At 41.2% G+C, this 23292-nt stretch overlaps 1 protein-coding gene across 1 annotated transcript in view; it reads left to right on the forward strand.

Annotated features, from left to right (window-relative positions):
* GLI3 (GLI family zinc finger 3) overlaps positions 1-23292 on the forward strand; it is a 202083-nt gene that overhangs the window by 110380 nt on the left and 68411 nt on the right. The window contains exons 4-5 of the mRNA XM_042888646.1: positions 105-210; positions 22475-22680. Of these exons, the coding sequence (XP_042744580.1) occupies positions 105-210; positions 22475-22680 (312 nt within the window). The remainder of the gene's footprint in view (positions 1-104; positions 211-22474; positions 22681-23292) is intronic.

The raw sequence follows: 23292 nt of genomic DNA on the forward strand, positions 1-23292 counted from the left end.
GTGCTGTTGGCACAAGTTTTAGCTATCTGTTCCATTTGTATTAGTGGTATTTGTGAAGAGTCACTGGAGATACTCAGATCTGGGCACCTTGCTTGTTTTTTCAGATCCACCTCACCTCTTCCCAGCGTTCCACCCTCCTGTACCAATTGATGCAAGACATCATGAGGGACGCTACCATTACGAACCATCTCCCATTCCTCCTCTGCATGTGTGAGTATTCAGTATTTCCACCCCGCTTCAGCTTCCTGCGCTATCTTGAAGAGTGGGCAAGTATATGAATCTTTGCCATGCTTAAAACTGTGCATCCAGAGCACTTTGCCAGTTTAGCTGAAGAGTGAGATTTACTTTTAGAAGGCATCAAGGTTATCTGTCCATGAAGCAAAACCAGGCTTGTGCCTGAGAAATTCTTTTGCAATAGGTGGCTGGCAAGTGTTACCTATACATTTTGCTGACATTTATTCTGAGTGCTGTCATTCTATAAATGCTAAATTAAAAAGTGCCAGACAAAACATGTATTCTGTTTGAATCAGGCTTGGGACTCTTGATGCTAAAATTCCCTCTTGTGCTGAAGATTCTTTTCCCAGTGAATGCTATGAAAGATAATTAAATTTTTGGTAAATTTTCATAGTCCCTGTAGTGTGCGTGCACAGGCAATCGGTTGATTGATGGGATTGTCACCCAAACAAAATGGCAAATGTGATAGAGCACATGGTTTACACAAAGATAAAAGAAATGAATGCCAGTGATAACGTGCATTAGAAAAGCGTGGTAGTGGTGAAATCGTTTAGAAATAAATATTACCTTATTCTGTAGGGGGATACAAATATAAGCGTTGCAGTATAAAACAGTTGTGTCCGAAAACTTGCTATGTGCCATTAAAAAAATGAAGCCAAAAAGCAGGGCTTAGTACTTCACTAAAAGGCTTGGTATATACATTTAATCATATCTACTAATCACCTCTCATACTGAGAAAATAAAAGAAGAAAAGCACAAGTAATACTTTGAAGAATAATGCGAGTTGTTTAGATGGCAGATTGCTTTGCTATGGCTATTAGTTACAGCTGTGTAATTACATATATGCAGAAGAAAAATGAAGTTGTTTTAAAACAAGTCCTCCTCTGTGAGCAGAATTAATTGATATTAACAATCCTAACTACATGCCCAAGTGCACAGACAATATTTTACTAACAATTTTTTTGGATCAGTCTTCTATTACTGAATTGTAATTTTAGAACAGATTTGCCTGGAGGTAAGTAATAAATCTGTGTTGCAGTCTTCTTGGGCGCTAGCGGAAAAGTGGGTATTTATAGAAGGGGAGAGAGCAGAAACCTGTGATTTATTCCTTATTTCCTCTGATGCATCAGCATCTACCCCACATTCAACCACGTAATAAATATACTCAAGTACACATTTAGGTTTGCTGCTAAAAACCATTGTAAGCTAAAGATGGCAGGCTCATACAGACTCATTATGGTCATCCCAGATGTTGCAGTGCAAATGAACATTTTGACTAGGTGTTTTTGGGCACCTAGTGGTGCCCAAAAGAAAGAAAGTGGCTAGGAGCTCAGGTCTTGCTTCTTCTGAAGCTGATAGGAAATTTGTCTTTAGTTAGAGCAAGCAGTTCCTGGGGTGCTGCAAACAAGTGTATCAGTTCCCTGGCTTGCCCAAACAAGGTTGAGTGTGCTGAGCTGATGAACTAAACCCAAAGTGGATCCATGATGTATTTTAACTTGAATTATCAGAGGGACTTACTGCAAAATCTGAGCACCACCTGCGCACTGTTGCTGAGGCGTCTGTATCCTGTGCTGTGTGGGGCTCTGTCTGGCTGTGCTCACTGCCCAGAGCCGCAGCCCAGTGATGCAAAGTGCACAGGGTCTTTTGGGCGGGTGCATGGCTGTGTCCCCTTTGGGTGACGATGAAAATTTGGGGCTATGTGGCATCCTATACTGACAAAGTTCCTTAAGATGTTAAAGATGCCCACTGACGGCCTCCTTCCCTCTGAAATCAGTGCTACCCTGAACTCTGCAGTCCTGCCTCGGAGCTGAGGCTTTGCCAGGCCCCGCAGAGGCTTATAAGGGGCAGGGGGATCTTGGCACGTTGTGTTATGTATATAGCTGTAAGCAGTTGCTTTACACACTCTGACACCAACCCAAGCTTTAATCTGAAAATCTCCCTGATATTGGCTATTTGTTTTACTCCTGATAATTCTTCCAGTCGTTTAGTTTGTATCACCATTGAAATGATGAGCTGTAATAGATCTTGGAGCCATTATGCTCAGCACAATTCAAGGTAAATAGTCAATTAAGCAGTTGAAAATAACTTTGTTGGACTCTAAGAGCTTCTTTGTAAGTAGGTTCATCATGCTTTTGCAGGTTTCAGGAATAAATTTCAATTTTTGTGTGTGGTAGACACCGACGATTTTCTTGCAAGTTCTACAGACCCTGATGTAAGTGGCACTCAGGGAAGTTAGATCTGGGGCCTTTTGGAATGATTATTTGGACTGCTGTCTTAATACCATTGATATATTTAAAAAAATAATAATAATAATAAAGGAAAAAGAAGAGGACATGAGAAGTTATTTGAGAATTTTGAGAGAAAATGGCTAGAACACCAGTCAGGATCCAAGTGTTTACCCAACAGCTTTATCAATGACTTCATTGTATGAGTGGTTTTTCCCTGCAGCTTCGTAGTACCCTCAAATATGAAAAAAAAATAAAAGTAATAAAATTGGCAGTTACCCAAGCTCCTAGAAGTGTGTTCCAGAACCTGTCAAACCTTAGTGGAATTAGTTAGTAGTAATACAAGTGCAGAAAAAATGTGAGAGGAGGCCTTGTCCACCTGAAGCCTATAACATGCACAGTATTTTGAACAGTGGCCACCAAAAAAAAAAAAGAAAGAAAAAAAAAGGAGGAATTTGTTACAGGCTTCTATGTACTTCCAGCTCCAAAGATATACGTGTGTTTGTGTGCATGATGATATCTATTTATGTGTGTGATATGTAGTTTAATTGCTGATGGGCAGAACTGCTGTATCCCAAATTTCACCCTGGAGCCAAATTTTATAACTGAGTTGTAAACCCCTAAAGTAGAGGTTTATGTTTGTGATGGAATTGCTGACAGATGCTTGTGTATACGAGGACTAGCAGTCATTGCTGTAATTATGCTATCGTATCCTATCATTAAAGATTTCAATTGAAAGAGGTTTATAAATTGCTCTTTTTCTTAGATAAACCACCCTATATTAAGGCATCAACGATATGGTGCAGAATTAAATTAAAATCTCATAAAATGAAATATGTTCTGTATTAGCTGTTTGACACTTAATTTGCCTCTGAATGAGTGGAGGAAATCACAAATTAACCTGCCTTTGTTTTTCCAACCATGGCTTATTAGGTGTTAGAACAACTGCAATTACAGCCCAATAATAAGCCCCAACCCTTATGAATATGTACTGAAATGTGTCACTTTGTGTTACCAAGACCTGTTTGTTAGCACTGCTTAGTTATTCTGGAATTTCCACAGTATGTCTTCAGTTTATACTTCAGGGAAGATGTATGAAACTTCAATCGTTCTTGAGCGAGCAGCAACATAATGACTCTATAACTGGAGCTGGAGTGTGGTTTTTTTGTGGGTTTTTTTTGTTTGTTTCTTTGTTTAATTGCATTTTTTTTTTTTTTAATTCAAGGCATGAATCTTAGTTTTCAAAATATTTCCATTAAACCATAATTCAGTTTTACTACTTTTCACTGAGCTAGCGGGCTAAATTACTTGTTAAATGTCATGATTAAAACACACTAGAACAAAGCGTGTCTTTAATAATTGCACTGCTTGTTTTGTTTTTCTTTGTTGTTGCTTTTCTCTAGCTCTTACCTAATTTTCAAAATTGATTTCCAAAGCAAGGTAGTAAAGCAGAGACTAAAGCTAAGCCATTTTCAGTCCGTGCCAATGCTGGGCCATCCAGTAGAGAGAGACAGCTTTTCTAGGCCGTGTCCAGTGCTGCTGCTGTGAGCATTCACTGAACATGGATTAATGCTTTAAACACGTTGGTTTTTTTCTTCTTGTATTCCTCAGGAGCCATAATTCACAGATTTGCTTTCATCTAATTTTACAGTGATCTGATGTCTTTGTTGGCATTGACTTTGTCGGGATGAGAGTTCCTTGTAGTGATCAGAAGTGGGTTGGAGGCCTTTGAAGGTGACCTAGGCTGATAGTTGCAGGCGTTGTTCATGTGGCTGTGAAGGGAATATGGTCCTGCAGAGCTGAAGCACGGACAAGTGCAAGGTGGCAATGAATGTCTCCAGGGTGCTGGTCTGTGTGCAGTGTGTCTGATGGGATGTCCTAGGAGGCTGATACAGAGATTCAGGGTTGAACAGGATACACCTCGTGTTCCAAAATGTTCATCCATTTAGTCTTCACCTTTCTTTCTCTTCCCATCCCATCTTCTGTTATCCCTGGACTGTGAGTAAGGGAGAGCTAGGAGGTAAACCCGAGTGAAGGCATGCTGATGTTATCCACATGCTTAATGCCTGAGAAGTTTGCACTTGCAAGGAGGAAGCTGCAAGTCAAAGCTGCTGTCTTGCAGCTTCCTTGAATCAACAGTGCTCCAGGCTCATTTTTTCTAGTTGCTGATTGAGGCTTGTGGGGATCTGAGCTTGGCAGCCATAGGCTCTGAAATTATGCACACGCAGATAATTACCTAACACTAATCCCTCAAACAAATATTTTCAACTGCGTGAATGCACCAGTACTAAAGCAAAGCATGTGTTCTGTTTGCAGTCAGCTTTCAAGTTCATAAAAAGGGAGTTTGATTCTTGGCTGTGTTATTTCGTATCTAATTTATACAGACACCAGTTACATAAGGGTGAAAAGGAAAGGAAAGGCAGGCCTAGGTGCTCAGCTTTCATCACCCTCTGAGTTTGGACCATGCAGTATAGTGAGAGATAGGCAAATGCGAAAAGATTAAAGGGTTGGCCTTGCAAAATATCCTTAATTATAGGAGAAACTGCTTGCCATACAGTTGGTAGAATGTTTAGCTTTTCCCAGCCCTATCACCACCGATTGCTTGATTTTTCCATCACGCTTTCATTCCTAAGCTCGTACTTCTTTTAAAAATGTGTTTTAACCTTTAAAATCTTCTACCTGTGGCTTTACATCACTGTCTGTAAACTGGAGGTTTGGCAAGGAACTCCCCAGATTATCTGAGCATTCCTGGATCATTTCGCCCCACCCAGTGTGAAAAACTTCACTGCTTGGATTGTCCTTAATTACTTTAAGGCTTGGAAGAAGCTCTGCGGTTTAGCCTGGAGCCGAAGTAGAAGAAAGGCTGGGATCTTGAAAAGAGAGCTATAGTTACAAGCCTTCCAAAATCACCTGTGAAAATATTTTCTGTAAGCAGGGAGAAATCTTGAATGGGTGTTAAATGGGAAGCACCCCAAGAAGCCTGCCCAGGAAGTGGGGAAGGTGCAGCAAGGATAGAAGCAGCTGCAAATAGCCAGGGGCATTTTTATAGTGAGCTCCTGAGAAGTGAGCACTGTGGTTCAGTGACTTGTTAAGGTTATTTGGTGTTAGTTTCATGCCACGAGTGTGCATCTTGTAGGCTCTGTAGGCAGCCTCTTGGTGACAGAGTGTTGTGCTGATGGGGATTCACAGAAGTGAAATAGCAAGGCTGCATGCCCACACATAACCTGCAGTTGAGAGGTTTTTTTTTCAGTGCCAGGCCTTTCACAAGTTGGGGAAAAGGGGGCCCAAGTCGAAGCCAGAACTGTGATTTCTCATGCAGGATATAGCATTGCCTCATTTGAAACAGTGAATCAGTGTTTTGTTCAGCTGTTGCTACTTTTTTAGTAATATTTACCGTAAGACTTGCAGGTCATAAATTCTCTTTTGCAAGAGAATTTTTTTCAGAACGACTTCAGAAACAGATCATGTTTTTAGAAAGGGCCTGAAACTGGGAAAAGTTTAAAACAAATTATTCTGTACTTCGTGGCACATACTGAACTGCAGGAAAGGATCGGTGCTTCGGCTGCATTTGTGATACCGAGAGACAGCTGGAGGAAAAAATGCTCATGCAGTGAAATAAGAAAACATTTTTGAGTGTAGCTGTTTTACCTCGATTCTGTTACACTGCTGCTACTGTTTCTCCTTTAAAAATCTGAAATTTCTGCAAACTCTGCCAGGCTCTTTCATGGGTTTTGTGCATGTGCTCTCTTCCTACTAGAAGAGAAAGAGACAATATCGAGGAAAGAGTATCTTATAGAAAAAATCTCCTATGTTGGCAAATAAATTCTAGATCAAATAAGGATTCACTGCTAAAAACTATCTCTGTTTTTAGCAAGCACATATGCGCGAAAGCCAACAGAATTGCCTCTAACTGCACCAGATTAAATTTGATTCATATCATTCATCTGTTTCTGTTGTGGATCATACTTCGTGGCATAATCATTTTCTCTGGAGTAGCTAATTGTAATACCTACGAACCACAGATTTTTAAAGAAGAAACGGTAGCAGCAGATAAATATTATGTTAACAGAGGGTCTTTGTTCTTATGCAGTGAGCTTGTTTTTGGCATGGCTGGGAAACTTAAAGCAATTGAAAGAAGAGAATTTGTTTCGTTAAAAATTGCTCTGTAGAAACTTTCCCCCAGTTTTCTATTCCTCTTTTATGATAAGAAAAACGCAAAGTCAGGTCTCATCTTTCTCTTTCTCTGTTTTTTTCTTGCTGTCAATGCAGGCTTCCGGAGGCTGTCCAGTGGTGCCGGCAGCCCTAGAAAGCAATGTGCATAAGTAGGATTTAGGTCGCATTCCATCCTGCCCCACGGAGAACCAGAGGTGCTGGAGAAGGTGTGGTCCCCAGCCTTTTTGAGAAAGGCATGCTTTTGCCAGCAGGCTGCTAACTGGTCACCATTCACAATAATACAGTCCTTGGTAGCAGCAAATTGCAGGACATCTCATAGGTGTGATGCAAAGGGGAAAGAGAAAGGAAGGCCTTTGGTGAGCATTGCTTCAAGTCCACTTGTGGGCAGGCTGGCACAAATTCATCTGGGAGACCTGAATCCAACAAAAGGGATTCTTAAAGTGATCTGCGTGGATTATGGTGCTAAAGAGCAACGGCTTCTAGCTTTATCAGCACTGAGGTATTATCACTGGACAGCACTGCCACTGAGCTGATTTACTCCATCTGGGCTTGTAACAGTACTTAGACAAATTCCTGTCTGCCAGTGAAAAGTTGTTCCCTAAGGCAAACTTTCAAGCCAGCCTAAGTTAAGAGCTGATGGAAACAAAGTGAATGGCTGCAAAAGTCTTGCCTGAGGACACCTCTGCATGTGTAACATTTTACTTCAGGCTGAGGAGTAAGTAGGCATGCCTTGGAGCTTTTAGGATTCTCCCCGTGTGCAGATGTAAGTACAAGCACGTATATTTGTGTGCATGCTTATGCACTCCTTTTGTATAATAAGATGGATATAGTTGCTTGAATGTAGAAAGTGACTTACCCTGAGTTAATTTCCATTTTTTTTCATAAAAACTGATAGAAGGATCTACGCAGTCTGAGGAAGATGGAAAATTAGAGAGCAAACTTGAACAAAACAAGCAGGGAAAATACTCATGCACAGAAACATGAAGAACATACAGATTGGTTGGTCATTAATTTAATCTTTAACCAAAAATACACAGAGGAGCCACAGTGCTAGAGTTTTGCTTCTTGAAATTTCTATTATCTCATTCTATTATCTGCTGCAAAGTATGCAAGCTCTAAATATAGTGCACATTCAGAGGCTCTGAGCCTGTGGTTTCTTGGACAAAATTCCTGTGTTCTTTGTGTTGTAGTCAGCAGTATTAGTCGAGTGAGCAGATATTGACTGTGGTATTCATGTGCAGTGAACCAGAAGCAAGCCAACTCTATAGAGGCTGCTGTCAAACTTGTTGCAGTGGCCTGTGAGGTACTGGACTGTGACAGACTCCTTTTTTTTCAGTACAATTCTTCCACTCACGTTAAATCTTGGTTCAAAGAGAACTGAAAAGTTACAGTCTTAGCATTCTTTCTTTCTTTCTTTTGCTTTCTTTTTTAAGTGTAGTGGTGAGATTTCTGTGTTGTGAATGAGAGGTCCCTAAAGTGTGAGCAGGCATTAAGTGGAAGAAATGTGAGCAATGAGTACATCTGCAGTGTAGAAACACAGAGCATCTTCATCATACTCTCACACAATCTAAGCCTGGCTTAGACTCTCTCCTCCTCCAACTGTACTTCCTATGATGTTAGAATATGGATTGAATTTAGAATCAGAATTTGCCAAAAGGAGGACGAAACAGAAGTTAAATGCCACTTTGTTTCTGGTTTTACCACCCTTGGCTCGATTTAGGATATTATTTGTATGTATGGATGTGTCTAAATTGGTTTGCACATTTGTGGCAGAAAGCAGATGACTGAGCTTCTCTTGGATGTGCTTCTGAGGTGCAGGAGACTGACTGGCTGCCCCTTGACTATTCTCTATTTTGTGATGCAGAAAAAAACAATCCACCCAAGGGATTGGGTGCTGTGAGTGTTTTATATGTGTACCTCAGGGTGGACTGGGTCCACATCTGTAACTGATTTTATCAGCTAACAGAGGAAGTGATTTGGAAGTCATACAAGTTGTTTTTTTGTTCTTAGTTTACATGACCAAACAAGGACTTGGGACTTTCTTTTAGAAGGTGCTTTTCATGGAAGCTGGGTTCTGTGTACTTGCCTTGTTTTTATTGCTTAGTCCCTTCCAGCATCGAATCTGTAGATCTGATCCTGCAATAGCTTACAATTGCATTTGTAGTTAATTTTGTGGGGGTTTTGGTAAGTTTCTGGAGACCCCACAGAGATTAGACACAGAGGCAAAAAAAAACATCCTGGAGAAACGTGCCAGGAATCCATTCCTTCTGGAGGAACAAACTGAAACGTCAGCTCAAAAGTAGTATTTATTAGATGCTGTGACCATCGGTGTTAAGTTTATCAACAGAAATTTAGGGAGTATTTCATGAGGGAGATTTTCTAAACAGATCAGACTCAAGTGGCTATCTCCTTAAAGATAAATATCTTTCTGTCCTTATCTGTTGAAATTCAGCCTAGATTTATCATGGCTTTTTCTCTGGCCTGTGTAAGAAAAGATTGATAGTCTAGTCCAGTTTATAGAGGCCACCATTATGAATAGGCCAATTTAACAACGCTGTAGACACATTTGGCAGGAAGGGCAGGAGCTGAATGACCAGAGGCAATCAGGGGTTCTCTTCTTCTCTGTGGAAGATCACTATCAGCGTACATCATCTGGACAGTACCAAGAAACCTTCCATAGCTGGCTTCCCCTTGGCTTGCTGTTCTCTATCCAAGGACACCAGGCTTTTCTAGGAACTGCATTTCTACCCCTGTGATTAGACTGAATTGCAAAGATGCAGAGATGGCAAATGTGTAGGTTACCTTGCTGATGTAGGTGTGCCCTGAGTTGGTGAGTTTGTTCCTTTTGGACTTTTCATCTGCATCCGTAGATAGCTATTTAAGAAACAAAATAGGTTGCTCCAAAAGTAATGCCTCCTATTTATATGCCTGGAAACTAGGACAGATACAGAGAGCATGACAACACCATTTGATTGAGTAAGATCTTAGCTACTAAACTGCTTTTCAATGTAATCCCCACTGTTAGTAATGCATTTTTACCAGTGATGAACAGGAACCTGCATACAGCACTGCTAAAAGTCTGCACCAGAGAAGGGTGATCCACTGTCAGTGTCTCCATTGGTGGAACCTTAACAGCCGTACAGTAGTTAAAAGTTACTTTGCCCAAGGAATGCTTTTAACCTCCAGTGATACGCACAAATAAAGCAAGAACTGCTGGGTGAAGTCTGTATTTTGCTTCTTCTGATGGCCGTGGTATTTCAGTCATTATATATTCAACTCTTACGAGAACTGAACTGCAGTGCACATTGCGTGACATCGCAGTGGCTTTCAGTGCCTGCAATTTCAAACAGGGAAACAGACCTGTGTGAGAGGAAACCTCACCTGACTGGAGAGTCTCACTATGGTGTGGTTGCACCCCAGCCAGCCCCCACACCTGGACTTCTGAAAATGCAGGAAACAGCTCCCAGCAGAATCCATTTATCCATTTCTTCTCCCTCCAAACCTCGACTTTGCAGCATTCACCTTTGCTATGCGTTGTGCATCATCCAGCTGTGAACTCTGCTGCCCTGGTGGATGTTTACACTAATCTTTTGCTTGCATGGTATTTGCAGTGGTGCTCAGAGAGAGTTTGAATAACTGATAAAGCTGCTCACACAGAGCTGAAAAGCAGCTGTGTTTTCAGAGGATGACTCCTTGACTTGCATTCTTAGGTGCAGTGTCCCATACACCTGGTACTGCCACTGAGGTGCAGTAATGAGGACAACTCTCAAAATCACTTTTTCCCCCCCCAAAGTAAGTGTCATGGGTTGCTCTGGACTGCTTTTAGGCATTTCTGAAGATACACTGTGCATCTCATACAGACAGTAATTTCTATAAATCTATGTAATTGCAAGGAGTGCTGATTAGGGGAGAAATTCCAGCTGATATCTTCTGTGTTCAGAAATAGGTACTAGTCCTTGTGAACAGTAACTGTAGTAACTGCTTACTGTCATTAGTACAGAGGTGAAAAACAAATTCAGCCATACCTCAACAGAAATGATTGATACTGAACCTTCAGATCACTCTTTCTGTTCGAACTGTAGTATTTAAACTTAAAATTTTAGTCACATGTTTCCTTCACAATTAAACTTAGGTAGCAAGTGCAGTGTGAAAGACACTCAGTCTCTGAATTTTATTATTGCCAACTTTTATTATTGCCAACTTGCTGTTGCCTTAGCAGTTCAGATCTTATTTTAGCATATATGATTAGAATTGAAAAAAAAGCTTTCTGTGTTTCTCTTTCCCCAAATCTCTTTTTTTTCTAATATTGTGGACATGACCTATAGTAGATTCATGAGACAAAAGCAGAGGGTTTTGGTTTGCTTCGTTTTTGAATGTAGAAAAAAGAATGTTTCTTGGCATTACAGAACAGACACTGAAGGGAGTATTCACTTGAGGTAACATGAGAGGCTTTCCAGGTACTTCACCAGGCAGAAGAATGCCTCCTTTGCTGCCTCCTTTGCTACTGCCTTAGCAGAGGAGTTAAGGGAAGAAAAGAAACTCACATTTGCTGAAACAATAGTAAGCGTGACATTCTCAAGTGCTGGGCAGAGAGGGCTTATAAAAATCATCAGTGAGGGAACTAAGTAATGAGGAGAGAGGTACTTACGGTTGGTAAGTACTGTATGAGCATAGATCTCTAAAAATTTCAGTACATTAAATTATGGCAGTAATAACCCATCAGCTGAAAATACTATTTGTAAGAGAACAGTGTGTTGTGAAATTCGAATCTCAGTTGTATTCAAAATTTAATGAATTGTCACAAATTGCACCCATCACTGGCACTGGTGAGGCTGAGACCAGATTCGACCCCTTCTTTCTGGCCAGGCAATCGCCTGGTGCACACAGATCTGACAGAGGGGATCCTGAGGAGTTTTTCTCAGTGGGTTTTTGGTGCTTATGGGCAGGAATGCTGTTTGCGTGCAGGCTGCATTGCGTTCTGATCTGTGAACAGAAGTGAGATAAATCAGGAGTGATTGTCGAAACCAGTTCAGCTCCCTTCTCATCTCTGTGCCATTTGGATCATTTTCTTCTTTTCCCAGTCATGCATGCACATACATATGTGTTCATTCTCTTTTGTACAATGTCAGGGATTTTTTTTTTTTTTTTTTTTAAAACTTCAGGCATTTTCGGAGTGTTTTTGAACCAGTGCGCCATTCACCTGTGTATCTGCTTGGATAGAGGTCTTCACTGATGAGGTTTTTGTTGTATGCACCCACTGAAGTCTCAGTGTACTCAAGCATTAGAAAAGCCACTATTCGAGCGTCTTTGTTGTCTTTGTTGAGCTGTTTATTTTGCTTTCTTCCCACACAGTTCCCTGGCCTTGCTCTGACAACTGCTTTTCTGCATGAATTACATTCCTCGGGGCCACAAGTCTCCTAATTCTTCCAGTCGATTTGATTCCTGCCTGTGTGATTAGTCCTGTGCTCCAGCACGCAGTCGGTCTTTGCCGAGCTGACTACTTGCTAAGTGCTTTTAACATGAAGACCAAAGTACGTTTTATAACCTCATTAGTGTGTAGGGCACTGCTTCATTCTGGCTTGATAACATGGCCACTATTGAATCATCACTTGCTCTAAAACAGGTTACGAAAAGGTTACCTAAGTTGTCTGGTTTTCTTTTCCTCTGACTGTGCTTTTGCTGGATAACAGTCATTCTCTTTCAGCACGTCCGGTTTAAGCATATAAGGCCATCTTGGAAAGGAAAGCCATCAATTCTCTTCAGTTAGATTTGCAATGCTGAGAAATTTTTGTGTTTGAACGTTCAAAGAGATTCTTGGCATCTATTTGGAAACAGTGAACGTGTGTAATGCAACCTGTGGAAAATGCGATGTGGGGAGTAAAGGGCTTTTGGGGCTCCTAATTAAATGCTTGTATTTGTTTCAGCTTTAGAGTTACAAAGATCTCACCTTCACCAGTTTCAATATGGACTTCTCACTCTAACACTGGATTTACAGCAAGGCTGCACTGGTTTGCTTTGTCTCACAGGGTCAGTTTTTGGCTGAACGTGTTGTCACTGAAATTTAGATTTCAGTTGCAATTGCCTGTAAACTTGAATGGAAAAGCTATTCCGAGACTGTTAAATTCTGTAAATGCACTTTAAAAAAGAAGTTTCCTAAGAAGGCAGCCTCACCAGGAAAAGTAGGGAAAGAAAAGAGGTACTGGGTAACATGCCACTTGTGATGGTGCATTTGTGCAGTTGCATAGCACAGCAACTCAGAGGGTGAGACTTCATGATTAATGGTGTTTATTCTTGACAGAAGCCTCCTTTATTTATCTGCAATACAGTTTAGTGATTTTATCAGTCAGCTGAATGAAAAATATTCAGTCATACCAATATTGCAGTGTAAATTGAGTAGAGTCACTTTTTATTATATCTTTCAGCCTTATCATCTGCACAGTAATTTTCTAGCAGGGGTTTGATATAGAAAGGCTGGATTTAGCTGTACTTGACACAAAGCCTCTTCAATTTCCCCTAAAAGTTCAGGCTACTCTTAGAAAGCGTATAAATATATATAAAACGCTCTTATCCAAGCAATTTCAGGATTTGAAAGAATGAAGATAAAATGCACAAACCTGGATGTGAGAAATGTTGTTAATAGGAAAACATCTAATAGCTCTGAAGCCACTGGTGAAACGCTCGGTAGTGTTTAAGCTTGTGGCTCAGTGCAGTTCTTTTTGCATGGCTACGTAGCCGGACTTCCTTCTAATCAATCATCATCCAACTCCAATCAGCATACAGGCAGAGCCTATCGTTCATCCCGGGTGTAATTTCGGAGTTGAAGACTATAATGGCCACATACAGCACATTAGTCACCGCGATAACAGCTAGTGGCACTCCGAAGGAAGGGGGAGGATAGGCGAGAAGGGGAATAAAATTCTTCTCATTCTCACAGTGCATTAGTGAAATAGGAGCAAATGTTAAACAAATGTTTATTCAATTAGCTGACTTAACAGCATTAAGTGCGAGAAAGCTTCTGACTCTCCTTTGACCTGCTGCTTTGCGGGAGGAGAGGAAGGGGAAAGGGAAGGAAGAAAGGGGTAGCAGGAACGCAGGCAGAATTTATATGTGCCCACACGTTCTTATGGTGGTGCCTGTGTGGTTTAAACACTTCAAGTGTGGCTGGCCATGACTGTAGCCAAGAGGAGGCTAAAATTTGAATGGCAAATGAGACCACCTCTGGAGCATCAAAGGAGAATTGCGGAGCGTGGAAGTTTGCTGTAGGAATGCAGTTGGTAATTTCAACGTCCAATCTGTTATTACTAACAACAGGTTATTAGCATGCTGTAGACATTTTAGATTTTCCTGCTTCCCTTCCACATATCTTAAAGAGGAAGCGGTATTTGGAGGTCCATGGCAGTCACTGGGCTCGTGTGTAGCAGGATATTTTCTGAGCTTATTTGAAAAACATTTACTTGGAATACAGATCTGTTCTGTATTTGCAATCAAGAGTTGTGCATCAAATGCAGCATTGTTACATAATTCTTGGTAAGATGGTGACCACAAATCAATAGAGTTGGAATTGGGTAAAAACAAGGAGGAAAAGTTTGCCAACATGAGTTTTGGCTGTGCTAGATATAGGACCCTACTGTATTTATATAGCTCATAGAAGTCAGCGTGCACTGAGTGAGATAAGGCAATTCCTTGGTAAGGCTCAAACAGAAACAAGCAAAGAAAATTCTAGATGGCCAGATCTGGCTAGTGTTACTTTTATTTCATAGAATCATAGAATCATCAAGATTGGAAAAGACCCACAGGATCACTCAGTCCAACCGTCCACTGATCACCAATAGTTCTCACTAAAATAATTTGCTGTTTCCCTTGCTGTTACATCAAACGTCTCAGTGCAGGGTCAGCTTTATTGAGTGAGTGTTGTGCAAATACAAGGAACTCTATAAGCAGGAATTCACACTGAATCTGTTTGCCAGCTGGGGGAAACTGAGGGCCAACTGCAGGGAGCTTCAGAGATGTGCCAGGAGGTAGGGACAGAGATCGTTGGTGGGGTGGAAGGAACAGAAAAAGGAAATGCAGGTTGTTACAATGAGAATATCATCATGTGAGGGTGAAAATATGAAGCCTGAGCTTGGAGAAATACTGAGAGGCAGTACGAGGTTTTATGCACATTTTGGAAAAAAATCAAACCAGTATCTTTGTACACATTTAAGAAACACATGAAAGGACTTCAAGCCAGACTTGTGCAGACTTGTGCAATGAAGAAATGAATATATCCAATGGCATCAGAAGTACCGGTTGCTTCCTGGTACAGCTGTTACTTTGGGATGAAGGTCATCAGTTATAGCTGACCTTGTGTAGAAAAAGAAGTTAAATAATGGAATGAAAATTCACTGGCTTTTTTGTTTGTTTGTTTGCTTGTTTTACAGCATAAACACATCTTGAGTGAGCACACAAATTCTTAATTGGGTTATTTTTGAAGTCTTGCAGGTGGGAGAGGAAGCTTGTAAAAAGCCAGATCTGCAATCAGGCAGTCTGTCAATTGTAAAAAAGGAATGAATGCAATCACTAAGGATTCGGTGTGTTGATTAATGTGGCCAATTTTTAACTGTAACTACATAATGTTAACACTTCACATAAAAGGGATGGGAAACCAGAGTCATCTGCTTTTGCTGTGGGTCATCAGCTAGTTGTTCTGTGTGTTCCCAGCACCACAAACATCCCTTGTACAGTCACTTTTATCTTTTTATGTACAATTGTACGGTTTAATTTTGTGAAGTTATTTGTGTATTCTACGTATTTGTATTGCAGAACTGCACTGAACATTTTGTGAGATCCTGTCCTTGCCTCAGTGAGGAAATATTTGTAGCATACTGTTGATCGGTCTGACCTTGTAGATACCAAGTACTCTCTGAGCACTTTAACACAGTTTTACATCTGGGGAAACATCTGAAGACGTAGTCAACATACTTGTCAAAGGTGACAGAGCAGATAAGTGGTGGAGCCCAGGATCTTGATCTAGCTGCTTTTGTGTGTAAGCTGTGTAGGCACTGACCCATTCATGGTTACAGTATATGTACCTACTGAGTATGGGGATGTGATTCTGTCACTTCCTCATACTGACTGTAGTGCTAATATGAATCTTGGAATGAAAGAAGCTAAATATTGACCAAGCATTGAACACAGAAAGGAACTCCAACATTCTTTCTCACTTCAGTATTACACTGTTGTCAATTTTCCCTTTTCTTCCTTTCCACCATTAACAAAATGCACCGAGCTGGGCTTAATTTTGGTATCATTTGGAGCTCTATCACGAGAAGAGTGCTGACATTTCTGTTTATTCAATTAACTGTCATTCTTCAAACATTCTAAATCATTTGCTTAGCTTTCCTGAAGGCAGTGAATGATTTTAGGGGAACGGACTGCCTATTTTAAGACATGATTTCTGAAGGAAAAAAAAAAGTAAGTACTAAAAAATATTATTGATTTCCCACACTGCGCATTTATGTTTTTGATTGTTTGCAAATTCAACTAGAAGTGAAAAGAGAAAAGGGGCTGTGGAATTGCATTTTGAAAATCGTCAATGCCAGCTTCACTGTTGTTATATTGAAGGTAGTGGAAGGTTTTCTGATGGCTCTAGGGGCAGCAGAATTAGGTCAGCATTTTGTGCTTTTGAAGAGTATATCCACAATCACTTCAGAACAAAATCAGTGGACAGTTTCCCATTGATTTCAGTTTATGTACAGTAGCAACTAAAAATTTTGAGAAGCAGGATAATTGTTTGACTCGTGATCTTCCCCATCTTCATTCAGATGTGTAACTAGCTGCTGCAGCCTGATTTAGGAAAGATCAACAGCCATGAATATACTTGTAACAGGAGGACTAACTTGATCATTTGGTCTACTTACAGCTATAAGAGTTGTTCTTGCTTGAATTTTCAGGCTCATGCCTTACAGTCTTAGAGATGACAAGCTTTTTCTAGACATCTGTTGACTCTTGGTGCCAAAGGCCAGTCTGTCCAAAAATGTTTGATGTCAAACAAGCATAGTCATTTAACATTTATTTAATCCAATTTAACATGGGAAATGGTACCAGTGGGATTCAGCTATGTGCTTTAAAGTAGGATTGTCTACCTAGCAAGAAAGCACTTACTACTGGTTTATCTCCCGTAATCTACTGGCAATTGCATGTATTAAAGTTTTGGGTGCAGTCCAGAGAAAAGAATCGTAGGCAATTTAATGAGTTTACCATTTTTCAGTTCTTCAAGAACTGAATTGAGCAGATATCAGAGAAATAGCATGGGTATCATTGGTATGAAAGTTATGCCATCAGTGTTTGCTCCGCATTGAATAACGTGCCATTAAATGATTAAATATCAAGGTTTGAACTTTGACACTTTCATAATATAACAAGATGGATGAAAAGGCAATAATAAATTAGGTTATGTTACAATATTTCATCCCTCTTCGTTGACAAGCTTTGTTCTGTGAGATAGATTATGTTCCATCTATAACTTCAGCTCAGTGTCATATTTACAGTGTTATAGTTACTAGTCACTTGCTGTTTTCAATATAAATGTATTTCTCTAGAGATTCGTGAAAGAGCCATTTAGTAACTTACCAGGACAAAACTTGGCATTACAATTTCTAGTCCTGGAGTTTTAATTTAAGCAGGAAATGCTTAAATCACCGTGATTTTTTAATTTTTGTTTTAGGACAGGTTATGCTTAAAAGAGTTTTTTGCCTGATCACAGCATAAAGCAATTTGGAAACTATTTGTGACAAATGGCTTCTTTAACACTAGGCTAATTTCGTGATGTTGATCCAGACTTTCCTGTGGCACAGACCTTTGTGACTGTCCTGAGTGGCTTTAATCTGCTTCCAGCAAACTTTGCTACTGCAGTGCATTCTCTGACAAGCGTGGAAGTACTGTACTTTTCACAGTTGCAAGGGATGCAAATCCAGAGATTACATGCACTGTGTTGATATTGTGGCACGTTTTAGAGCAGTTTAAGGACTCCAAAGGAGCCCAGTGTGGGAACCTCCAGACCAGTTGCTTCGAGTGGCCTCACCCAGGACTTCTGCCCATACCCAGAAGCTGAGCCCTTCAGTCCCTGCCTGAGCTGTGCTGTAAGTGTGTCTGTCTCTGGCCCGCTCCTGCGTGAGCCTGGAGCCTGCTCAAGAGGTAGCTGTTCTACTGGATGGACTCATCTGAGCTGTGATGTAGCTTATCTCCAGTTCTGTCTTTGACTCTGTCTCCTAATGCACCTTCACTTTGCCGTGTCTCAGACTGATGCTTTGTTCAGTTTTGTGGCCGGGAACGTAGGGAATGTCCTATGCCTTCTCCAGCCTAACACACGGAGCTGAGATGGCAGCTTTTCATTTCACCCTACTGCGCCGGCGCTGAAGAGCAGAGACTGAAGCTGTTCTCCTGACTTGTGCCCATATGGCATTGAGCAGGCAGGGTGGCTGAAGGGCTGTGTAGTCAGCCAGCCCTGTGTTTGCTTACCTACCTCTGGATTTTTGCCTGCACCCTATTCCTAGCCCAAAAGCAGTATTTCACCTGCACAAATGAGCCTCCAATGAAAGGAATAGCATATCTGCTTGAATTCAGAGTTTCTGATCTTCTGCACTGAAAACTCGTCTCATGCTTGCGTACAAAAAGCAACCTAAAATGTGTGGTGTGAGAACCCCCTGCTCTCAGTGCTGATGTAAAGAAATATGTGATCACTTCAGGACAATGCTAGGCAATGATCTGTGCATGCAGATCTTTTTGAAATAAGTGTAAACTAGCTTGCTACATCAACTTCTAGTATCCTATAATTTCGCTCCCCCAATTAAGAAAGAGTTAAGTGGTCTGAAAAGGGAACTGTACTTTGTTTAGTTTTTGTGATGGCTGAATTCCAAAGCGGCATTGGAATTGGTTGCTCTTGGCTGCACTGGTTGGTCTTTTTGTGAAGAGTTTGTCTGCTGCAGCTGCAAGAGACAGAACAAAATGACTCACCAATTTTATGAATAATAGCTGAATTCTTACATGCAGCTCACCTATAGCTCAGCAATGGTCAGAAATTAAAAAAAAAAAAAAAAAAAAAAAAGCAGTTTAGCAGTTTCATTCATTTTGTGCTTTCCCATGCATCTGATTCTTGCAGCTGCTGAACTGGTGTGACCATGAGAGTTTTTAAGGCTCTGTAGACACCTGTGTAACATTCATCAAGACAAGTGTCATGACTAACGGGAAAAAAAAATATACCTGCTTGCCTTTACGCTGATCTCACTGCCTTGGCACTTGTGTGCTGTTCTCCTGGTGAGAACCTGAGAATCTGCAGAGCTTGAGAGTCTGGACAGGAGCAGGAGGAAGGTGGCAGACTGCAGATGGGTAGGCAGTGAGAAGGCAGGTACTGTTAGGTACAGCAGTTGTGTGGCATTCACGGTATTTCAGTGTGTTAGTGATGAAAAGGAAGGCAGTCTGGACAGAAGGGAGGAGGCACCTTCACATCTAGCTCTGCTTTCTGCTACTTCTCTTACTATCTCTTATGCATCTGGAACGTAGGTATAATCAATGTTACTGAGCACTGAATAAAATCAGCCTGATGCCCCAAATATAGGAATCTCCCTCATCAAATAATTGTTGGCAGTATCATAGGTATTTTATTAAATCTGAACTGAGTTTGCAGGATCTCTGGATGCAGACTCTTCTCTTTATGGGAAGCCTCAGTGCTCTAAATATGTAAGTCAGGAAAACACCAGTGTAGGAGAAAATGCAGAGCCTTCCCGTGGCTTACAAATGAGGCATACATTGACCAGCAGTGTAACTGAAGATGTACCTTACTTTTCTCATACTGAAGTCACTTTCTCTGAGTCCCATGTCGTAGCCTCAGACCCAGGCCAGGATTGAAATACATGTGAAATAAAAAGCCTGGGGGGAACTGCCACTCACATCTGGAGATTTGATTTGCTCGTCACTGACTGAGTGTCTGCAGAGCCAGTCCTGGGCTGTAGCATGTTACTTGTGCATGAAAATAGTCATTCTTCATTGGCATGTAGGGAGGTTGCAATCTAAGATCAGATGCAATACTGGAAGGCAACAGCTAAGAGTAAGTCTGTTTGGCTGCACCCTTTCTAGAACTATTATTTTAATTTGAGGGAGGAAGTTAAACAATTCAAAAGATGTTCGTACTGAAGTTGAACACAGAAAGGATCTGAAGTTTATCACGAAGGGGAAGGAAGGGAAAGGTATGTGATTTGTCTTTGAAGAAATCTGAGAGCCCAGGCAATGGGAGCTGAGAGTAGATGAAGGCAGGGGGAGAATGGAACTGTGAGGGAGATGAGGGTCTGGAAGCACAAAGGAATGAGAAAAGTACAGGCCTGAAGCACATAGAGAAGATAGCAACAAGTTAAAATCAGATGCTGGAGTGAGATTAGTAAACATTGTAGTCCAGAGCTTGGAATTTTATGTGGGATCTCGTGACTCCTTCTTTCTGTCTCTAGCTAATACTGCTTATATGCCTACTGCCTACTGCTGATTGATGTTACCCAAAGGAGTGTCCTTTCTGCAGCATCCTCACGGGAGAGGAGAAGAGAGCAAGAGTTAGTGCAGAGGAGACAAGAATCAAGTCCCAGTGTCCTTGGATGGCTCCCACTGGGTCTGAAGCAAGAGGCTGAGAACCCAACTCTTCCTCTTGCTCTTGCCATAGCAGCTTGCTCTGGCCAGTTGGAGAGTGAATCACTAGGGTAACACAGACCCAGCTTTCTTCAGAAGCTGTTTTCTGCCCTAAATGCACCACATAGCTCCAGGGCTCATGCTTGTCAACCCTCTGTTTGGTTTCAGAATGGTTTTTGAGCAGATATGAGCTTAGAGGAAATGATTTGTAGAGTGACCTACTGAGCTTACAAAGTTAGTTTCTTTGTTAAGGTTGAATTTGTTACGCTACAATATTTTCCTCGTCACTGAGATGGAAGGAAATTCACCCTGTAATGTGATACCCAGCTGTGGTACTTTAGCTTCCTACTTCACCATGAATTTTAAGGTTCCTGCATTCCACCCTCAGCATGGCAGGAAACTGCAAGACAGCTCATGCTTCATGTCTGCTCGAGTTCCACAGCACCAGCAAGAGTAAGGCTGTGTTTCCACCAAAGCTGTGTTTCCAAAACACAGATGCTTCAAAAACATGCAGAGAAAACCTCTGTGAGGAAGGAAGGGCCTGTATTGCACAGTGGAGGGAAACTGCTCCTGGTTTCTACTGCTGCATGTATTTTAAACATGATGAATGGTGAGCAGCCGGGCTTCTCGTGGGTACTTTACTGGACTGCCAAAGGAGCGATTCCACTGCTGATGCCTGTTGCTAACACAGCCAATGCAGCTTTGTAACAAGCTTTGGAGCAAGGAGATATTGCTTACATTGCAAAAAGCCTTGTGAGGGCAAGAAGCACACAAAAGGCAAATAAGGAAGGAAAAGGGGGAAGAGTGAGAAAAGCGCAACAGGAAGAATCTTTATTCCATAAGATTTTATGAGCCTCTGTGGCTTTTGCAGGGAAACGCGTGTCCTGCTAGGAATGCATAACTTTGATCTCTGTTCCATTCATAAGCTGGTGTTTCTGAGCTGATAGCAGGGCAGAATTACCTCCCCTGTAAGATCATGTTCCATTGACCTTTTAGGTGATGACAGCTATCTCCATTGATCATGGTATGTGTACGTTAAAAGAAAAAAAGATACATTTCTTGTTTTATTATTCTTTGTAAGCTAGCAGGAACAGTCTGCTCTTGCTACTCCTGCAGCTGCTGCCCAAGTCTGTGCTGTATATATATGCTAAATTAATTGGGAAAATAGGGACAAGAAAAGCCATTTAATTCAGATCAGCCAGTTGGACTACAGCAAGTGCATGACGGGCTCAATCACTGATTTTTGCCAAAGAGCAAATCGGCAAGGGCAGGCACTCCAACCCCTGCTGATGAAATCTGAACTTCTTCCAGTGCCTTTGGAGTCTGGGTGCTGTGATAGAAGGGTCTCCATTGGTCGTCCTGATGCCGTCATACTGTCAGGGTGTGATGGTGGGGAAAGTTACAGCAGATTACTTCTCTTGCGTCAGCTGTGAGCTCAGCTTTCAGCCTTGGTTCATCACGGATTTGTACACGTGGACTGAGAAGGCTACACATGTCTCTGTTTGTGCAGGTGATATAGTTAATTGCTTTGGGCTTGTTAAAGGCATCTGTCTCCTGTGCCATACTAAACGCCAACATATGCAGCAGTCTACCATTCCTTTGCCACTGAGTTTTCAGCATCTTTCGTGGGAAGGGACGTGAACAAAAAGCGCTCCAAAGGCCCTGACTGTCTTTATGGCTTACAAAGTTTGGATGTTCTGAAATTATTTCTGTGCAGACATGCAGTCTTGCTGTTTAAAAAGGGTAAGCTGGCAAATCAAGATAGTGGGCACTTTGTTTAACTCATAACTTCTATCCAATAGACATCGTTATGAGATGAAAGTGATTCAGCATCTCAGTATGTCTTCGATGTTGAGGCATTAATTAATATCTGGTATACAGGATGCATATTTCACATTAATTGAAGTGATTATCTGCTGCACTCCGTGGGGAAAGGTTACTGAGGGATGTAAAGATTAATTCATATATAAGCTTGTTTTAAAACTGGCCAGAGAAATGTTGCTAATAATACGTACAGAGAAGAATTCATTTCCTTTCCTTTTTCTTTTTGGGCAGTCGAATTCTGTGGAAGCTACTACATGTGCAACACAATTGTTATTCTTCACGACAGAAGTATGTTACCTTTAAACTGTTTCTGTTTATCATATAGATAACTTGGCGTGTTTGTTTTCTTTTCTCCTTTTGTCTTCCAGGCCTTCTGCCTTATCTAGTAGCCCAACATATTCAGATCTTCCGTTCATTAGAATTTCCCCACACAGAAATCCCGCTGCGGCCTCAGAGTCTCCCTTCAGCACTCCTCACCCATACATTAACCCATACATGGACTATATCCGCTCCCTGCACAGCAGCCCATCCCTGTCCATGATCTCAGCAGCCCGTGGACTCAGCCCAACAGACGGTAGGTTAAGACAGGCTTCCTGTTTTCTGTCATTGTAGCAACTTAAGTTATATTAATCTTGTCAACATTTTTCCCCCTCATTCAAAGCAGCTTCAGCAGATTTGTCAGACATATTCATTATGTCATAAATGTTTCAATACTTCATCAGACTATCGTGGCTCATTTGTACATCTCACAAATGTTGAAACTTCAGGGGAAAAGAAAAAAAAAGAAGCCTTGTCTCGTTCAGAATTTAAGCTGGAAGAGTGGTGTATGGCTTGTGACATCTTTTGTTTGTGGAGCTGATCCTGGGTGTGATTCCTAGAAATCCTGTGTATCTGCACTGAATCTAGCTAGATTCTTTGTGAGGATAAATTAGCGTAGTTCCACTAAGTTATTCGGGTGCAAAAGGCTTGTTGATTCAAATAGTATTTTTTGATTGCCTAAAGCATGCTCTGATTTGGTAAATTTATCCTGTAGATTTATTTGAGTTTACTGCAGCCAATGATATGGCCAAATGAAACTGGTGTTAAAGTGGCTAATGATCAGGACAAGCCACCGTAGTTAAAGTGGTGAGCGTACTTGAAATGTTGATACTTCGGGTCTTAGTGTGAGCATAGCTATTGCTTTCTA

Source organism: Lagopus leucura, unplaced genomic scaffold (genome assembly GCF_019238085.1).
Source record: "Lagopus leucura isolate 7727_CA_CO unplaced genomic scaffold, USGS_WTPT01 Super-Scaffold_100157, whole genome shotgun sequence".
Taxonomy (NCBI): domain Eukaryota; kingdom Metazoa; phylum Chordata; class Aves; order Galliformes; family Phasianidae; genus Lagopus; species Lagopus leucura.